General features: G+C 41.4%; 1 protein-coding gene across 1 annotated transcript in view; it reads left to right on the forward strand.

Moving 5' to 3' along the window:
• The window catches only part of LOC6558610 (MOXD1 homolog 2), a gene marked incomplete at its 5' end in the record, with an annotated part of 39,256 nt that extends 20,546 nt beyond the window's left edge, over positions 1 to 18,710 (forward strand). The window contains 5 exons of the mRNA XM_001985109.3: positions 3,253 to 3,422; positions 3,576 to 3,738; positions 5,913 to 6,048; positions 13,699 to 13,867; positions 18,131 to 18,710. Coding sequence (XP_001985145.3) covers positions 3,253 to 3,422; positions 3,576 to 3,738; positions 5,913 to 6,048; positions 13,699 to 13,867; positions 18,131 to 18,457 — 965 coding nt within the window. The remainder of the gene's footprint in view (positions 1 to 3,252; positions 3,423 to 3,575; positions 3,739 to 5,912; positions 6,049 to 13,698; positions 13,868 to 18,130) is intronic.

The raw sequence follows: 18,710 nt of genomic DNA on the forward strand, positions 1-18,710 counted from the left end.
GTTACTACGGGGAGCGGAGGACAAGCCAAAGCGGCTCGACCCACACGCGTAAGTAGCTGCGAAATTGCTATGCTTCCCGTACGATTGTCTGTCTGTCTGTTTGTCCCTCTTTACGGGGATCTGTGTGTCTCCTGTGGGTCGCTCTCTCGTCCGTGTGGCAAAATTTAATTTCAAGTTAATTGGTTATTGATATAGCGCTCTGGTGTATGCAGCGCTGCTTTGATTAATGTTGCTGCGGCTTGGCGAATTTTTATGGCACCTTGGAGATGGGGGATGATTGGAGCCAGAGCGTAAACTGTTGCCAATGCGCCGGGGAGCTTGTTAAGCCGAGTAGAACATAAATAATCGAACAAGATAAGTGCTCGACAAATTGACAAGAAACTTCAGAGATTATACATCGTGCATTCCAATAGTTATAACATGATGCCATTATTCTACACTACTTTAAATTTGGCAAATGCCAATCTGAATTTATACAGAATTCATATCAGTTGTAAAGTTAAATTTCCATGCCGTTTATTAAATCGAATACGTTTTTATCAATTTAATCATTTCACACAAATTTGTAATGCACATTTGCCCTGAATTTTAAATCTATTAATTTTCATATGACATTGCCGCATTTAATTTAAGCTTAGCATTTTTCCCATAATGATTGTCATCAGCGTCATCATCGTGTTGTTGAAATCAATTTTCAATTACGAATACGAATTTTAACTGTGGCATGTTGGCTTATAAAACTCTCTCGCGTTTTATCTTGTGTTGGTCATTTTATAAAATGTCATGGAACAAAATCAATCAACGTGCTACAAGGAGGAGGAGGTGTGGAAGTTCGAATAAAAAAGTATCTAGCAAATATTGCCGAAGCGCATTCAGAGGGCAAAATCATCAATTTAATTCCAAATTGCAATTCATGCGCATTTATCAAATTTTGTTCAGTTAAAGCGCAAAAACACTGTTCACCAGATGGTCGTTAAGCTGTTGAGAGTGATTCTGAAAAACGACATAAAATTAAAATCTATTGTTCTGTGCTTAACTCAAATATCTTTATCAGAATAATTTGATTATCTTAATCTTCCTTTTGAGTTGCATTTATTCAAATTTAGTCAACCATTTTATTTGACAACTACAGACACAGAATAATCAAATACAAAATTAAAATGTTCTGTGAGCGAAATATAAAATTCTCATAATAATATAAATAAGACGAACAGTTGAGCTTTGCAACACATTGATGCATGCTGCCTACTAAGTTAAAGGAAAATTGTACTTTAAAACATCATATCCAAGTTACTTGTTGGCTTAAAAAAAAAAGCATATAAATTGTTGGCATACAAAACGCCAATTTGAATAACTTGATGAAATTAAATCGAAAAAGATTTCAATAACACTCCGGTACATAAATTACTGTCAGCGCATCTCGCTATCGCTCTTCCGATGCTTTTGCCAATTTCCATTCATTAAATCAAATTCAATATTGGCCAAATCGGCGCAACGAGTGCGAGTTGATTTTGGGGATGGGATTTTGGAGGTTGGTTGTTTTGGCAACGAGCGCTTACTGCCTGCCATACTGGCTCTATTTCTATTTGATTTGGCCAGACGACACTGTGAGCCATGGCACAATTCATAACTGCATATTTTTCAAATCGATATTTAACATGCGAATGCCGGACTGCATAGCGGAAGCGAATTCTATGTGGGGAGGCAAATTTGCCAATTGCCTTGCACCGTTGCCGCGTTGACAACAGCAGCAGCAGCAGCAGCGGCAGTAACAGCACCAACTCGTTGCAACACGGCAATGTCAGTGCAAAATGGCGACTGTATCAAAAATTGGAACGAACAACTTTTCTAATTATTTTAAATGGCACTTTGTGTCACAAACACGAGCACCTGCTGCAAAATTTCGATTTGATTTTGTTGACTCCACATTTGTATTTTATTGGACAATTCGATTAACGGTCTGGCTTTCACTTATAATTGAACTAAATCACATTTGTCCCAACCCGAAACTGTTAGATAACGCTTAAGCCTTCTAATGAAAATCTGTCCAATAGATATGGGATTATAGCATAAATTGCTGATAGTTTGTTTTTACACAGTAATCATAGATTATGTTTTTATTGCTTTCTGTTTTCATTGAACCAGGCAATTTATGTCTGATAACCAACTAACAAGCATAATTATCAAAGTCATATTTTGTACAAGAATCCTTGTATTTGCTCTAAGCGCAATATACAAGTAGGAAAGTAGAGAAAGAAAATCGCTTTGATTCCATTAAAAGTGTAGATACACACTAGGTAATATTACTGCAATCCAATCAACTCGTATGTCGTTGTATGTTTGTATGTTTCCTATCAAATGTTGCTAACCGAGCATGACTAAGCTATAAATACAAACACATGCAATTCTTTTACCGTAAAAAGGCTTTAAAAATACAAAGCAAAAACAAAAAACCAAAACAAAAAAAAAAAAAAAGAAAGGAAACAAGAAGGACGCTCACGCGGATTCACAATAAAAATCAATTGCCAGTTGGGGGCTCTTAGTAAAAGAGGTTTTTCGTACCCAGCAATGCCAAACATTTTCCGCGAGTATTTTGATTGGCATACTCACAGCAGTACTCACACACACACACCCACACACGCACAGCACAATTGAAACGCCAAACAGTGGTAAATAAAAATATGTGGCACACATGAATTTCAAATATTTTTTGCAACACGCCGACCGGCGACACGGGTTACTTAATTCCGTATACTGATGAGAAGAACGACAGCCAACGCGGCGAATGAACAATATTCCGCAACATTTAACTAATTGAGACAGCGCGAGGAGGAGCGTGGCACACACCAAACTCAGCTAAGACACACACAGACACAAAAAATAATGTGATTGTCAAACAAATTGCTAAAAGACTAAAAAGATTCCTAATTGATATATGTATGTATATACGATGGGAGCGAACCTCTGCCAGTTTTTTTCTTTTTTCTTTTGTCTACGTTGCACTGACAAAGTTGTTAACAAACATCAAAAGCAGCAATTAAAATGTAATTACACGTTTTGCGACAAATCGAATTAAAAAATCAACGTTCAAAGCTAAATAAGTAGAGTGCCAGTGATAGCTGGCAAAATGAGAGTGGATGTGGCTCGTGGGTATCGAATTTGTTGGGGATTGTGCATGACATGCTAACTGCCAGTGTCTTTGATGGAGCGTTAATTAAAAGCATTCAACACACGCTCTCTCAACATTTACAGGCATGGATCCCAACTGGCGCCACATTATACCGCCGGGACAGAAGCGCGTGATATCCGAGGGCCAGTGCATTGAGGACTGCACCGGGTATGCCTTCCCCGCACCGGGCATCAACATTTTTGCGGTCATGATGCGCACACATCAAATCGGCAAGGAGGTTAAGCTGCGCCAGGTAAGTGCTCTTCTATTTGCATAGAACAACGCTCTGCGAATTGAGCGACGATTATAGCGACCAGCTAGAGTCAAAGCCAAAGCCAGAGCCAGAGCCAGAGAGAGCGAGAGCCAACGACAAAGCCAATGCTAATGAGCAAACTAACTTTTGCAGATACGACAAACCGAGGAGCTTCCGCCAATTGCACACGACAGCAATATAGATGTGGCCTATCAGGACTTTCGACGTTTGCCACAGTCGGTGCATTCCATGCCCGGCGATAGACTCATCGCCGAATGCATTTATGACAGTTCGTCACGAAAGGCAATTACCCTGGGTAAGTGCTCCAAAATCAACCAGCCAACCAGCCAACCAGCCAAACCAACCCATTTTACCCTTGCCCCCCCATGTTTCCGCTTAAGGGAGCCCTAAAATATATGGGCAGAGTAAATAAAAATTGCAAGCAGCCATTGTCGTGCGGAAAACTGCAAAAATGTTCAATGCTTACCCGTTGCTTCCCCCCTCGTCCTGGCAAACAGGCGAGTCATCGTTATGACACATTTAAATCAGCCCAAACGATATGCGACAGCCACAAGAAGAAACAGAAGAAGAAGAAGCGATAAGCAGTCAGCAGCAGTAAAGGGACCAAGTGCAGTACCACAAACTGAAACTGAAACAGAACCAAAACCAGAACCAGGCACCGTCATACGGTGAAACAAAAATGAAGCACACGACAGCCGCCTGCCAAGCTGAAGGAGAAGAAAAAGTAGCAGTATCAGGGACGTAAACGGGGACAGGGATAGGAACAGAAGCAGGAGCAGGCCAGAGCAGAAGCGGGCTGTAATGGAGGCGGCGCTGACGACCTCATTGTAAAATATATAAACCAAGACATTGAAACATTTCACTTAGCACGAAACTGCCAGGTGTTAAGCGGGCTGGGTGTCAACGTCAGCCTCAACCCCATTGCAATGTGGGTGTTGAGATGAACACTGGAGCAGTGTGGGTGGGTTGGGGTATGGTGCACTGACAACTGTACAAGTCTCTCCAGCAAAGTGGACAATGTGACAGTCAGATGAGAGGGAAGCAAGCAGCGTATTGGTGCAGTTACAAAAGACACCTGCCGTAGAATGTAATTTGTGAAGCAGGACAACAAAAGGATGTGTTGATCACAAAAGAAGGGAAATGTACTTTTCTTAATCAACATACGGAAGTCTCGGACTTTTTTAAAAAGGCAACTGAAAAGCAACTAAAAGAAAATTGTCAAATAATTAATATTTAAACAATCGGGAATTGAAACTTACCACTATCAAGCTTAATCCTTAAAGAAAAAGTTTCGATGATGAAATCAAATTTATTCTGTAGAAATGATTCAGAAATCTCTAATTGTTATAAACAAAAAAACAAAACGAGATCACCACTTATATAAGAAAATCATTTATAAATTTGAAAGCACCATGGAAAAGTAAATTTACTTTCTGACGAACTGCAAATACGAGAATAGCATCAAGTTCCACAACTACTCCACAATTGGCCATTTGTTACTTAGTGGGTTATTCTCAGCGAGCGTGGCGAACACTCCTTACAGAAAATAGAGAATACATGAATCGTAAATTTGCAAGAAGTTTCTTGCTAGCTGCACAAATTCAGCACACAATCTACAATCTAGACTAAGTGAATGAACGCAGCGGCAACAATTGAGTGCAACTCTGTGGAGGCACAATCGTAATAGACCATGCCTAACGACTTTGCACTAAAGGCAGGAGGAGCACACTGATATATATGTGTGTGTCGAGATAGAGAGAGAGAGAGATAGACACAGTCCGAGCAGACGAATGCCGCGAGCCGAGCAGTAAAACAGGCAGTCAGGCGTATGAGTCGAAAACGTAAAGCTTCCAACTCAAATAAAGCAATGATGATGACGATGACAATGGGGATTGGGATTGGGATAAGGAAGATGATGTTGATGTTGATGCTGATGTTGGTGATGGCAATGCCAATGCTTCTGCTGCTTCGCTCCAGCTCCAGCTTCAGCTCCCGCTTCAGGTCCATGCATCCTGTATCCTGCATCCTTCAGCCTGCTTCCATCAATTTCGTCTTGTGGAATATTATTATGATGGCGCCTGCTGCTTTACAGCCAACGGACGCTTAATTTTGTCTTTTGTTCATAGCCAGTGAGTCAGTGAGTTATCGCAATGAGTAGATACAGTGGGCGGTGGGAGAGAGGGGTCGTAGGCCGGGACGGGGGGTCAGGTGGAGATTGGTAAGGGATTCAGACTTACCTGGCCAGCCAGCCAGCCAGCCAGGAAATTGTCCTCGCTGGTGACTGTCGCCCAGAGTTCCGTGCTGTATTTTTGCATTTTGTGTGTGTTGTCAGCCGTACGATATTTTTATTCCTTTATTGCAATATTTTCTTTTTTGTCGTTTGTTTGCCGATTTTGTGTTCTTGTTGTTTCCGCCGTTGCATTTCTTATGCGTTTCTTATGCTCTCTCTCCCATTCTCCCTATTTGCAGGTGGACTCACAATGAAGGAAGAAAGCTGCACCGTGCTGACACTTTACTATCCACGCCAAAAGAAACTGACAACGTGTCACTCACTACCCAGCCTGCCCACAGTGTTGCATTCCCTCGGCATCGAACAACTCGCAACGTAAGTTACCCCACCCTCCCCACTTGTACTATACAAATGATATATATATATACATATAGACATATACATATACAATATTATATGGTGGAATTTATTTTAAGTCGTTCGTCGAAGTCGAAAGCTTCTGCCAGACATGCCACACAATGGACGCGAAATTCGACTGACAAGCCAAATGAATATTGACATTTAGCTGAGTCCAAAAAATGCATACGTTGTTGAGATATCGATAAAGTGATGCATTCATCGATAAAATCAGTCCGCCTAGTTTAAGGGAATGCAGAAAATGATCGAGAATTAGTGCAATATGCACGAAAAATTAAAAGCAATTGATTTACACCAATTAGAAACAAAATAGATCGATATAAATGATTAGAGAAGTGCAATATATTTTTATACTTAAAACAAAAGAGGAACAACTATTTATGCAGAGCATATTACATTTGGCCCATTGTACAATGCTTTCTGCATCCACTTGACGTTGGGCATTGTGTATAAGGAAATTCAGTTTATTCCTCTGTTGACTAAGGTAATTGGTGATTTAATGATGTTGTTGCATAACCAAATCACCTAACGAACTCGAAGTTGGCACAACCACGTGACCTGTGAAGAGGAAGAGGAAGACAGAGAGAGAGAGAGAGAGAGAGGAGGCCGAGCTGAAGAACCTGGCATCCATCGGGAGTATTCCTCGGTCTGAAGTATTTGCCTAACAAACAATTGGAAAATAAACTGCTCTCTGCACAGTGCTCTCTAATTGTAAATGTGCAAAAATAAATTACGAGACATGGCTGAGTGGCATCCAAGTGAATTCTACCTATGCCACCGCAACCTCCGACGCCAATACGCTTTATTTAGAAAATATTGATTTCTATTAAGCGCAAAGTGCTAAATAAACAGACCACATGGCCACAATTCGGTTAGTTCGCCAGGTCGTCACCTCGTCAGTTCGCCAGCTCATTTGTACAGATCGAATCCGGGAACGCTACTGCCTGCACTTGACTCCTGAATTGCTTTGCCTTCCATTCAAATGCGGTCGGGCATAATCATCTCGGGGGAGGAGCCCCATAAATATTGTATTAAAGCATTCGCTGAAAATTAGTCGAAATTAAACCTGAATGTCAGCTTCGAGATTCATTTTGAATTGATGTGCAATAGGTGGAGAATCCAGAGGGTTGCCGGCTCTGTGAGGGCACGCTCTATTAATCACTTCCTATTGACACAAGACCGACGCGGTCAAGTCAAAATCAAAGATAATTTTCTATGCCACCCCTGAATTTCTTTTTATATACTCGTACCTTCGCTCCTTCGCTTCATTGCGCAAATCAAAGTAAACGGCATAAATAGATTAAGGCACCAAGTGAAGGTAAGAACGGAAACATGGCCACCTAAATGAGTTATGAGGCTGAAGGACCAAAGTGTTGCTGGAGCACTCGTCCTGAAGATTTGATTGGTTTCTCACTTGGGGCACGGTCTGAATGTTAATGGTAAATAAATAAAGTCAAGCTCAAGCGGATTAAAAACGATTAATTGGAGATTTGCTTAAAGCTGACAAATGAATCTCTGAAATTCAATTAAAGAATTGCTTTCTAAATTGATACATTCGAAGAATCCATTCAACTGAAATTAATGAGAAATTCCTAATTGTTTCGATTGTAAATATTTGTAAGTTAGATTCCCTTATGAACTCTCTTTAATATATTTTGTCAAAGTTCTTTTAGAAAGTTGTTAAGAGTCATTTAGTAAAGCTGCAAGCTGTTGCAGGTAAATCACCTAAAATATGCATAGTAATTCTTTAAATTGAGACTAAATAGAATTATCACATCACTTATGCAGTCTCTGATAAAATAACTGATATCACCAAAGTCGGCTCTGAGTTTGTAAAGGTCTTTCGAGCCACGTTAAGAGTTGCCCGTTAAATCATTTGAAGCCCGTTCGCATTAGATAATCTCTCGCAAGCGAGGCACATCAGATATGTATGAATGTGCATATTTGAGGCGCATTTCTGCGCCTTTCTTCGAATTCTCTGCGTATTTGCTGGTGCTCCACTTGTTGTTGTTGTTGTTGTTGTTGTCGCCATTGTTTGCTGCGTTGCTGTAAGTGATTGTGAGGCGATGGCATGCACTGGCTTTTTGTCCCGACACCGCCATACAAAGCCCACCCTCGACTCATCCTCACACAAACACACGCATACAATGGAAAGTTGAACTGTGTCTACCGAAAATCGACATGAATTGATAAAGTCATTTGCAATTGTCTGTCGTTATGGCTCTCGTCCTGCTACATGTTGTTGTGTCTGTTGTTGTTGTTGTTGATGTTGCTGTTGTTGATGTTGTTTGGTTTATACAATGGCATGAATGCTTGCATTGCAATGCTTGTTGTTATTATTGTTACTGTTGTTGGTCAGTTATTATGGCTACTGCAATTTTGTACCGCTTAATGGTTCGGTTCGGTTTGGTTCGGTTCGGCTCAGGTGCGGGGGTGTCTGGACCAGTAACCGGGCCTGAACTGCAAGTGCGAATGCGATATGCGGATTAAAATTCATAATGAAAGTCCAATGGTGCAACGACAACAACAAATACAACAGCCGAATGAAATTGCCATAGTTGTTTTTGAACTGTAATCCAATGAGCAAGGTACAACAGAGAGAGAGAGAGAGAGAGAGAGAGTGAGAGAGAGGGAGAGAGAGAGAGAGAGTGAGCAGGGGAGATGACGGATCCGAAATTGGGGGTGGTGTCTGGTTCTAGATTGACCACAAAACCGCTTGTGCGCTTCAAGTTTAATTAAACAATGACAAAAACTAGACAAACACCACAATAGACTGAACGGTGGATTACAATTAGGTTTTCAAGCTCAAACGGTTTTTAGAGCGCAACTGATTGCCAATGCTGCTAAATAAATGAAAGCCAAACAGAGTTTTAGTTAGAAATCTGTTGAATTATAAGGAAACAATGAGCGTGGCCAAAAAAGACTAGATATATAATATATACATCATACATTATATGATGTAAAGCGTATTTGACGCATAGTGCAAATTATAAGCCAGTGCAAAATTGAATTGCATTATTTGAGAGGCTTATGGAATTGTAACGATTCGCTTAGATTATAACCATAATTCGGCATTTGCCATGCAGCTTACGGTTTCCTTTGATGCGCAATTTTGTCCCCCTATCCGGTCAGGAATGATAACCGAAACATGCATGCCATCCAATGAGGTACACAACTAATGTAATTATGGGCTACTTGACAAGACAACCCGCAACCTGCTCAAAATACTGGACTGCATTGAACAAGTTGCTTATTACGCTCGAATTTCAATTTAATTCGATACGCATAGATTTTGCGACTAGAGCAGCTACCGAGAGCTGAGCTCAAGTCGATTGAGGGTCATGTCTGTGTGCGTGTACATTCAAAAATTGTTTGCAGTTCAACTGTGGCTCAATTGACCAGCGCACCACACACTAACGAGGCAGGCAGCTCACACTGGCTGGAGTTATGGCCAACAGCAGAGGACAGAATACAGCCCATGCCCGGCCAGGACTCATCGACATTGACATCGACATCGACATCGTCATCGTCAACCTCATGCAAAACTCGTTGGAGTCGTTGGCTTGCATTGGTGTTGGAGCCTGCACGGAGAGACCCCGGAACATGAAGCACAATGCTGGCATTCGCATGAGAATCCTGTTATTGCTCTCGTTGGGTAGTGGAATGGCAAGCAGTGCAACCAGCTTCCGGTGGAGTTTCATTGATCACACATACACACAAACACACAAACACACACACACACACAAACAACAGTTATTGGCTTAATTTGCGTTATCGTTTGGAATTTTGTTGCTCCGTCACTTTTTTATTCGCCCAAAAATAATGTGATAGTGGTTTTCACAATTTACACACTGGCCATGGCATCCAAATTAATTTTAACTATATGCTCATGTGTGTGTATGCCTGTGTGTGTGTGTGTGTGTGTGTGTGACTCGTTACTTAATTACGCACCATTAAAATCAAAGTAATTGTTGAAGTTCTCTCTTTGGGCTGTCTCTCCGCCGAAATTGGTTTCATTACACACTGTTGTTGTTTGGTTAATTGTTTCAGACCCTCGAACTGATAAAGGTATCGCTATTTTTAAATGCGCGAGTTGTTTTACCTTTCATTTCCAAGGCAAGGCTCATTAAGGACTCGATATCCTGTTTGATATCCTTTATTGCTTGATGGCTTCTTGTTTTACATTTTCTTTTCATTCATTACACCATCAACGTCCATCGATTGATGAGCTTCTCTTTTGTTCTTCTCCAGTTTTCTCTGACTTTTCAACCGTAAATGGCAAAGGAAATCAAGTTGCTTGACAGAAGAACGTATCTTGCCTTTGTAATCTGTAGTTAGTTTTTCCGAACAAGAATTATTCTTAATGAGTTTTTGGCAAACATGCTTAATATAAATATAAAAATTGTTTTGCCTAAACATTTTTTCTGGCTCGATGAAATAATTGTTATTTAAAGGTTTTTATCAAATATTTAGGATTGCATTATCTTGTATAATGCAATCAGCATTGAGTTAATTTTAAACACACAAACTATCCATTCATATGCATAAACATGCATATATCCAAGTGGCGGCTGACATTTTCCTTTTTGACCAATGGCAGTTGGCTATTTGGGCAATTTTAGTTTTCATTTGTCATCAACATGGCCATTGCCTTTTGCCGTTCTGCCAATTGCAATTGCAATGCCAGTTCAAAATTCAATTTCGCCCATACATATAGGCACCATAAATGCACACAACCAAACACACACACACACAGTGAAGTATTCACAGTGGGAAAATCGCTGCTGTCATAACGCTACATAAATAAACCCATTGAAAATCGCATTGCAGTTGCAGTTGCAGTTGCCGTTGCCGTTGCCGTTTCCCGTTGCTAGTTGCCTTTTGTTAGAACCTATGCCCTGCAGGGCAATCTGTGACCACCCCATCCAGGAATGCATTTTCGGGTGGTGCGCACTCCATACATGTGTGCAGTGTGATGTGTGTGGTGCAGCAGGGCTATTGGATTTTATAATCAACAATGGCAAACCAAAGTGGAGACACAGCTTTTGTCCTGCTGCTGCTCCCTGCTGCTGCTGCTGCTGCTGGCTCATAATTTTAATTATACTGAGTGCCAATGAAGTCAACAGCCATAAGACTGAAACGGCCACCGATTGATGAGGCGGCTGTGGGATAACAAGTGGACAGGCAAGGGATGGGGTCCAGAGTGCAGAGGGATCAGCATAATCTATGTTCTGGCAGTGCCTTTTAACATTAGTAACAGCTGTGTGCGTTTCCACTGCATTTATATTTATTATGGCATCGTGTGGCAGAAGGGGCGTTACGGGTTTTAGGTGGGAGATGGAAGGGGCGGTTACGGTTACGCGGTGTCCGGATATATTAGCAGCGCGTTGAGCGACGCTATGGTTCGCTCAATAAACCACAAACACCGACCAAACAGCAGCGGGCGGGGGTTAAGCGAAACGGGGAGAGGGGGAGCGGATTCATGTCAAAAGATACACGCATGCAGGCAAGTCACAGGAAACAGGACGCAGGACGCAGGATACGGAACACGGGTGCACACACAGAACGCTGGCCACAAACCGTGCTCGGAACATATGGATAAATGCAATTTATTATTTTATATATATTATTATTATTACGCTACGTACACAATGAACTGGACCACACACACAGACACGCACACACGCACACACACACACACACAAACACACACACAAACACATGCTTAAACACAGACACTCTTACGGCACAGTCAGCACTCGGGATTCGAACAAGTGGCCAGTTTTTAGTTTTGTGGGTGGTATTTCTGTATTGCGACTGCAGCTTTGGGGGTTGCAATCAATCCGCAGACATTAATATTTTTCGTGTTGCCAACCGCAAATTGTTGCGGCTCTCATTCGCTGCAGCAGCAGCAGCAACAGCAGCAGCCACTTACCCCAACCCGTGGCCCAAACCCGAACCTGAACTCGGTGAGCTGTCTGTCCCTGTGATATCATACAACCCTCGATGTGGATTGAGTGGAATCATAAATTAATTAAAAGAGATTTGTTTGCGGCTTGCAAAGGATTCTGCCACACACACACACACACACACACACACAGCTGAAACACAGGAACAGGAAGCAGTCAAAACCAGCAACAAAGAAAATGTGCGTTTGCTGATGATATTTTTGTTGCTGTTGCTGTTGTTGTTGTTCCTGCTGTGTGTGTGTGCGTGTGTCTGTGTGGGTGTGCTAGAAAATTAAAGCAACATTTTTCGTAATGCCAGCCAAAGAACAAAATTAATTAGCCTAATTGTAAGGGCGGACGAGCCGAAATATATACAGCGAGCAGCGGGGAGGTGGCGCAGCGGATTGCGGGGCAATCATAGAGTGCGCTAACGAAACGAAACGAGACGAAACAAAACGAAACGAAGCGAAATGAATGAAATGAATGAATAGAGGGTATGAATGAAATGAAATGAAATGAAATGAATGTATAAGGAATTTATATTGCGCGAGAGATGCAGTGGCGTAGCTGGCAGCAAAAGGGCAAGCGAGTCAATCCAAGAACTGCACAACTACAAAATCCAAAAGCGAATTCTGAGCTCAATTCCATTTAATGATTTAACGTAAGACTGAACCTTCAACTCAAATGGCAGATTGAAGTCGGATAAGTAATCATTTGACAGTTAAACTTTCGTTTAAAACACAACTTTTGCCAACGAAAGTTTAATCAGCCAAATATAAAGCATATATATTCAAGTTCATGGGAAGAGTTACTTAAAGCGTGTTGTCTTAAAAACTAAATACTTGAGAGGATTGCTTACTTCGTGAAGACAAACAGAAACACGGAAAATGTTTTAATAAATCCGCAAATATAACATTTATAATAGTTATGAAAAATGACGCTAATGAATGGCGTAAACAAAGTTATTTTTGAGGGTTGCTAAGGAATATAACCAAATTCCCTAAAGCCCAAAAAAAACGAAAAAAAACATCACACATATTTTAAAAATTCTAAGCCAACTCATTAGTCATTGCAACTTGTGTAAACAATCTTTTTTCCCTGCAAAGTGTATCCCACAACGCCACTGATTGCCGCAGCCAGCCAACTGCTTTGAGGTTTTACACTTTTGGCCCATTTGCTGTTGGTTTTGTGGGCCTGCTGCTTGTCCTGGCACTGCTGTTGGTCTCCTTTCTGCCCCCTTCTTCTTGATACGAGTGCGGTTTTTATTTCGTTTGGCCGCGTCACCCTTGGTATACCAAAAAAGTAACGTATTTGACGCGTCACAAATGAAAATCTAAAAGATTAATTAGCTCAAGTTTTTGCCGACCGTCTTGCTGTGACCTCTTCTCCCCGCCATTCTCCACCTCGCTCAGCAATCGAAAATCCCGCGCAAATCTGCACCGACTTACCAACTTACCAGCAACCCTCGTCGACGGCGGTGAGGAGAACTCGAAAATCTGCTGGCAAAGCGCCTTTTTTGGGGGGCTGTAATAAATTTTAAGTCCTAATCAAAGTTGACAATAATAATAAAGTTAATAATGTCTCTCTCTCTCTCTCTCTCTCTCTCTCTCTCTCTCTCTCTCTCTCTCTCTCTTTGCCTATCTTTCTGTTTTCTTTGCAGCGACTCAAATCCCGTGCTGATTTCATCACCGCCCGAATTGGCTGGGATGACTTTGGAGGCACGTCTGATATCCTACGATTGGGAAAATCAATTTGGTGAATTTCAAGAGGCCACACGTAAAGGCAGCTTTAAGCCCATCTGCTGGGGAGCCAAGAATCATGTGGTGCCGGTGAGTAAGCAACTTCAATTTATCGAAACGTTAAATCTAACCAAGTGAAAGTCACAAATAACAAGACAGAGAGACGACTAAAGAAATTATGTAGCCACCACAACAGAAGCAATGAGAAACCAAAAATACTCTTTTATATCTATATATATATCTATATAATGTAAGGATGTGCCTTTTATACTGTAGCTTATAAGTTAGGTTCACAACTTCAATTAAGTAAATAACGAATTGAATAACTTTCAAAATGTTTGCTCCATCAGAGAAGCCATTTAAGTCCATTTAGTTTGGCTTCCTCCATACCAAATCGTCGGTAATACTTTTAACATTTCATAGTTGATGACCAAAAAGCGTATCTGGTTGGCCAAGTTAGTTGTCAGGTCAGAAGGATGGCCATCGCCGGCTGCTGTCACAGTCGAAATCGCATTAACCCTTTTCTTGTCAACTTCACTTTATCTGCACTCTCTGATCGCTGGCAACATTGCGCTGCTTTCGATGCTTTCCCTGCTTTACATCCATCAGCTTAATCAGCTAAATTACTAGACAATATCTGGGATAATTTTTCTTGCTGCCATTTGGCTTGGGTGCCAGCGACCCACACACACAGGTCCTAGACAAGTGCTCATTTATTCATCGTGAGGAGTACGGGCAAAAGACATTAGGGGCATCCAAGCCCAGCGGTTTCGCCATCCCCTTCCCCTGCCACTAACCCTTTTTCTCTATCTCTGTCTCTCTCCGTCTCTCCCACTCTGCCTCTCTGCCTCTCTGAGGACCCGGATAATGTGGCTGCAGCAAAGCGAGTAATGTCTACCGGAAACCGCACGTTATAAAGTGCAATCAATTGCAGTTGCAGTCCGCCTGGCTGCCTGACTGTCTGGCTGGTTGGTTGGCTGGTTGGCAATGGGCTACATTCGAGTTTGTTAGCGCCACTTTACGGGCCAGACGCAGCTAGAGCCGAACAGACCCCAACCGGGTCACATATATCAGACGGCGCACGTACAACTTCGCCAACGATCATTCTAATGGGTCACACACTAAAACCAAGTCACTAGCCAGCTGCCAGTCAGCCACACTAATTCACGTCCAATGGCTTAAGCGACCAACCGGCCAACAGACCAACTGCTTGAATGCCTGACTGACTGACTGACTGACTGACGGATTGACGGACTGACGGACTGACTGAGTCACTGAATGAATGCTCCCATATGACCATCATTCGAGTCGCTGGAAAATTGTAGGAAATTGCTTAAGTTAGGAATTGTTGCCATTTTTTTATGCCACCAACTGGCTGGTGGGTAGGAAAATTATCAACGCTTGAATTGTCATCGATTTTCCGTGCTATTGCGTTAAATGTTGTTGGCCATTTCCAGCTCGGTTTGCTTTACGCTCAGCCCTCACCGCTGGCGCCCACTTTAATTTTTTCTTGCCTCCTTCATCGGCAAAGGCAATAATTCATTGAGGCTGCCTCGAGGCATCCGCTTGCTTCAGTGACATGCCCATTGAATTTATAAGCCCTCGCAGCGTCCAAATTAGCAGTGAGCCGAGAGTGTGTGCATAAAATAAAGCTCAAAAAACTTGATTCAACCCAACCGACAAAATAGTTTTAGCCCAGGCAAATGATGAGCAAACATGCTCATGAACCAGCTGCCAGATTGAAAGGTAAATGGCGCTCAATGTACCGTAAAAATATACAAGGCACCTTAACAGGACAAAAAAAAAAAAATATATATATATATATATATATATATATATATATATATATATAAACAAAACAGAGAGTAGCAAAAAAGCCAAAAAGAAAAAAAGAAATCGCTGAAGAGTAGCCAAAGAAATCACAGATTAGTTTTAAATAGACGCTTTCAAGAGTCGATGGGCTGGAAGGCCTACTTACAGAGTCGAGAATAACCAGAAAGTCAGAAAAAAAAGCCAAATTCAATTTATTTTATAATTTAAAATAAATGGCCAAACGTAACCAATTCATTTAGTTTTTCTTATGGAAACTTTAAGCTTTCTTTCATGTAGATTTCGAAAATGGCTTCAAAACTGGTCAGTTAGTGCGAGCAGAGTTGTATAATTTGTTATTTATGTCTCTTCTGGCAGCTAAACAACATTTTTCACTTTAATTTTCAGTTCAATTTTAAGCAAAATTCCTCTATGAAATATTTATATTCGTACCACACTGGAAAGTCCTAACTAATCCTTCGATTTGACTGTAGATTATTGTTGAAGCCTACTAAAACACTTTGGGCTTTATTAGGATCTCGATTAAATCCAATTTGAACCGAAAGGGATTACACACTCTCACACACACACTTGAACACATGCAGCTCGGAACCCACTTCAAAGTTACACCTGCTAAAAACCAAACACTTTCTCCATTGACTGGCAACATTAATTAGCATAAATAAAAAGTTGTAGCATACTTTGCAAATTCCAGAGGGAGATTTCAAATGACCAGCGCCCAACGCTCAGCGACGCCCCCAAAAGCTAATTAGCATGTCAAAATCCGAAAGGAATCTATTGGATATATGTAGATATGTACACATATAGGTAGCTTAAATCACAGTCACAGTCACAGCCACAGTCACAGCCCAGCAGAGCAATTAAGGCTTTTAAATTTATGCACATTTTATAAATTTGTTGCCCCCGTAAGCATAACCGTACATTCCTTTTCAATTACAATGCCTGTCGCTGTCAGTGGCAACAATAACAACAAGAAGGCAATTCTCAACCCCAAAACACCTATAAAATATGTACACACACACACACATACACATATATATATATATATATACACCCAGCCGTACGCATACCCACAAAATATAAACTGTCCAAACACACCTGCAAATGTCTGTCAAGTATTTTCGTTTTTTTTTTTTTTTATGATTGTGTGGAGGTGGGAGATTTGGGTGTGGGTAGGCAGCGTAAAACGATTCACAAAATGCCTTTTGAAAAATTCAACAGCAACAACAACAGCAGCAACAACATCACAGCAACATTAACAGCAACAACATCAACAGCCACAGCAAACAAACGAACCGCCAGCTCTTGATTTCAACGTTGAGCCCGTCGCTCGATTTGCATAATATTATTAGTAAACACTCGTTATGAAGTCTCTCACGCCCACAGCGTTGTGCCACGCCCCCCCTTTATAGCAAAATGCAGACATTCAGTAGATTTAGATTTTTTGGCTGCCATAAAATATTTGACCACAGCCCGGAAAGATGGCGAACCCGCACCAAAATCCAGAATTGAATCCAAAGCCTCGAACCACACAGCACAAAACGAGCCGAGGTGGTTCACAACCAACGGTGTGGGTGTGGTCCGGCGAGGAGTGAAGTGGCGGGGAATGGAGGGACCAGTCCTGCTCGGAGCAGAGACCATTGCCATTGCCATTGCCTATTTATAAACACAAATTTATGCAGCGTAATTAAAAGGCAAAATTTTGCCGCTCGAGCTGGAGCTGGTGAAGAGTGGAAAACGACAAATCTGATGGCTTCATTGTATTCTTATTGTGCTTGGAATTTGTTGTTGCTGTTGTGTGTGTGTGTGTGTGTAGGTGTTGCTGTGGATTTGCGCCCTCGAGGGTAGATCCTAGACGCGAAGGCATAAAGTATGTTTAATCATGGCAATCGTCTGGTGTAGTCAAATGTCTATATCAGCAGCATAATTTCATTTGAAATTCGTATATTCCCATGTAAATGCAAATGTACAATAATAATTTGAAAGAGGCGAAACCTAAGCGATATGGTTTCATATAATAATATACGACATATATATATATACATATATATGCTCATTTGAATCTTTAACTTTTTAGGCAGCTTAGGGAATATTTAGATTGTTTGATATAAATGGTTATTTTTTCAACTTGTTCTAGGAAGGAACTAAGTACTCATTCTACAATATTTTCTTTGCAAATGTAGGTATATTTTTATTGGTTCATTTTACGTAATTAATGCAAAATATGTATAATAATAATAGGTACTTTTTAAATAAGAGATAAACTCAAATATTTTTATAGTAGAACACAAAGTTGCAGAGCTATTATGAAGAAAAGAGACTTCAGTTTTCTACTCACATAAACAAGATTTTCTTAATTTCCTACGCTTCTTTTTCTGTCTATCTGTCTCTCTCTGTGTCGCATCCTGGCCTCCTTTATAGTAGTAGTTGTAGGGAGTGTCCTGCAAAAAATTTAATTAATGCTGTAATTTATTGAATGCAGACCTAAGGCAAGCGCTAATGTTTATCCATTTCCTTTTACAGGGCTCCGAGTTCCTCGAGGGCTACAGTATAAATGTGACCAAAACCTATAAGAAGCACAAGCGCTGCAAGCCCAAACGACTCTTTGCGCCCATCACGGAGCGCACCTCGCCGGCATCGGATCTCAGTGAGTTGCCGGTGCTCCATGAACTGGACAACAACAACATCATCGAGGGAGCGGCGCGCAGCAGTCGCAGTTCGGCGACTGATGGACATGGGGGTGCATTGAGCGTTGCCACCAGGACCAATTGTGGCCAGCTGAGCAGCTGTCTGCTGTGGTTGTGGCTGGGCGCCTCATCCTGGTGGCTGGTTCTGCTGCTCAGGACGTGAGCAGGGGCAGAAGCAGGAGCAGCAATAGTCGCATCCAATGGCACAGCAGAGCGAAGCAGCAGCAGCAGCAGCATCACAGGCACCACCGTCTAACTACACTATATAAATACTTAAAGCAAAAACAAAAACAAAAACAAAACAAAACAAAAAAACAAGAAAAGAAGGCAACTACAACTCTTTAACTATAAATGACAGCTCTTAATCCTACCACAACACAAGTACAGACAACAACAAGAAGCAACACACAAGAAAA

Source organism: Drosophila grimshawi, unplaced genomic scaffold, assembly GCF_018153295.1.
Source record: "Drosophila grimshawi isolate 15287-2541.00 unplaced genomic scaffold, ASM1815329v1 contig_44, whole genome shotgun sequence".
Classification (NCBI taxonomy): Eukaryota; Metazoa; Arthropoda; class Insecta; order Diptera; family Drosophilidae; genus Drosophila; species Drosophila grimshawi.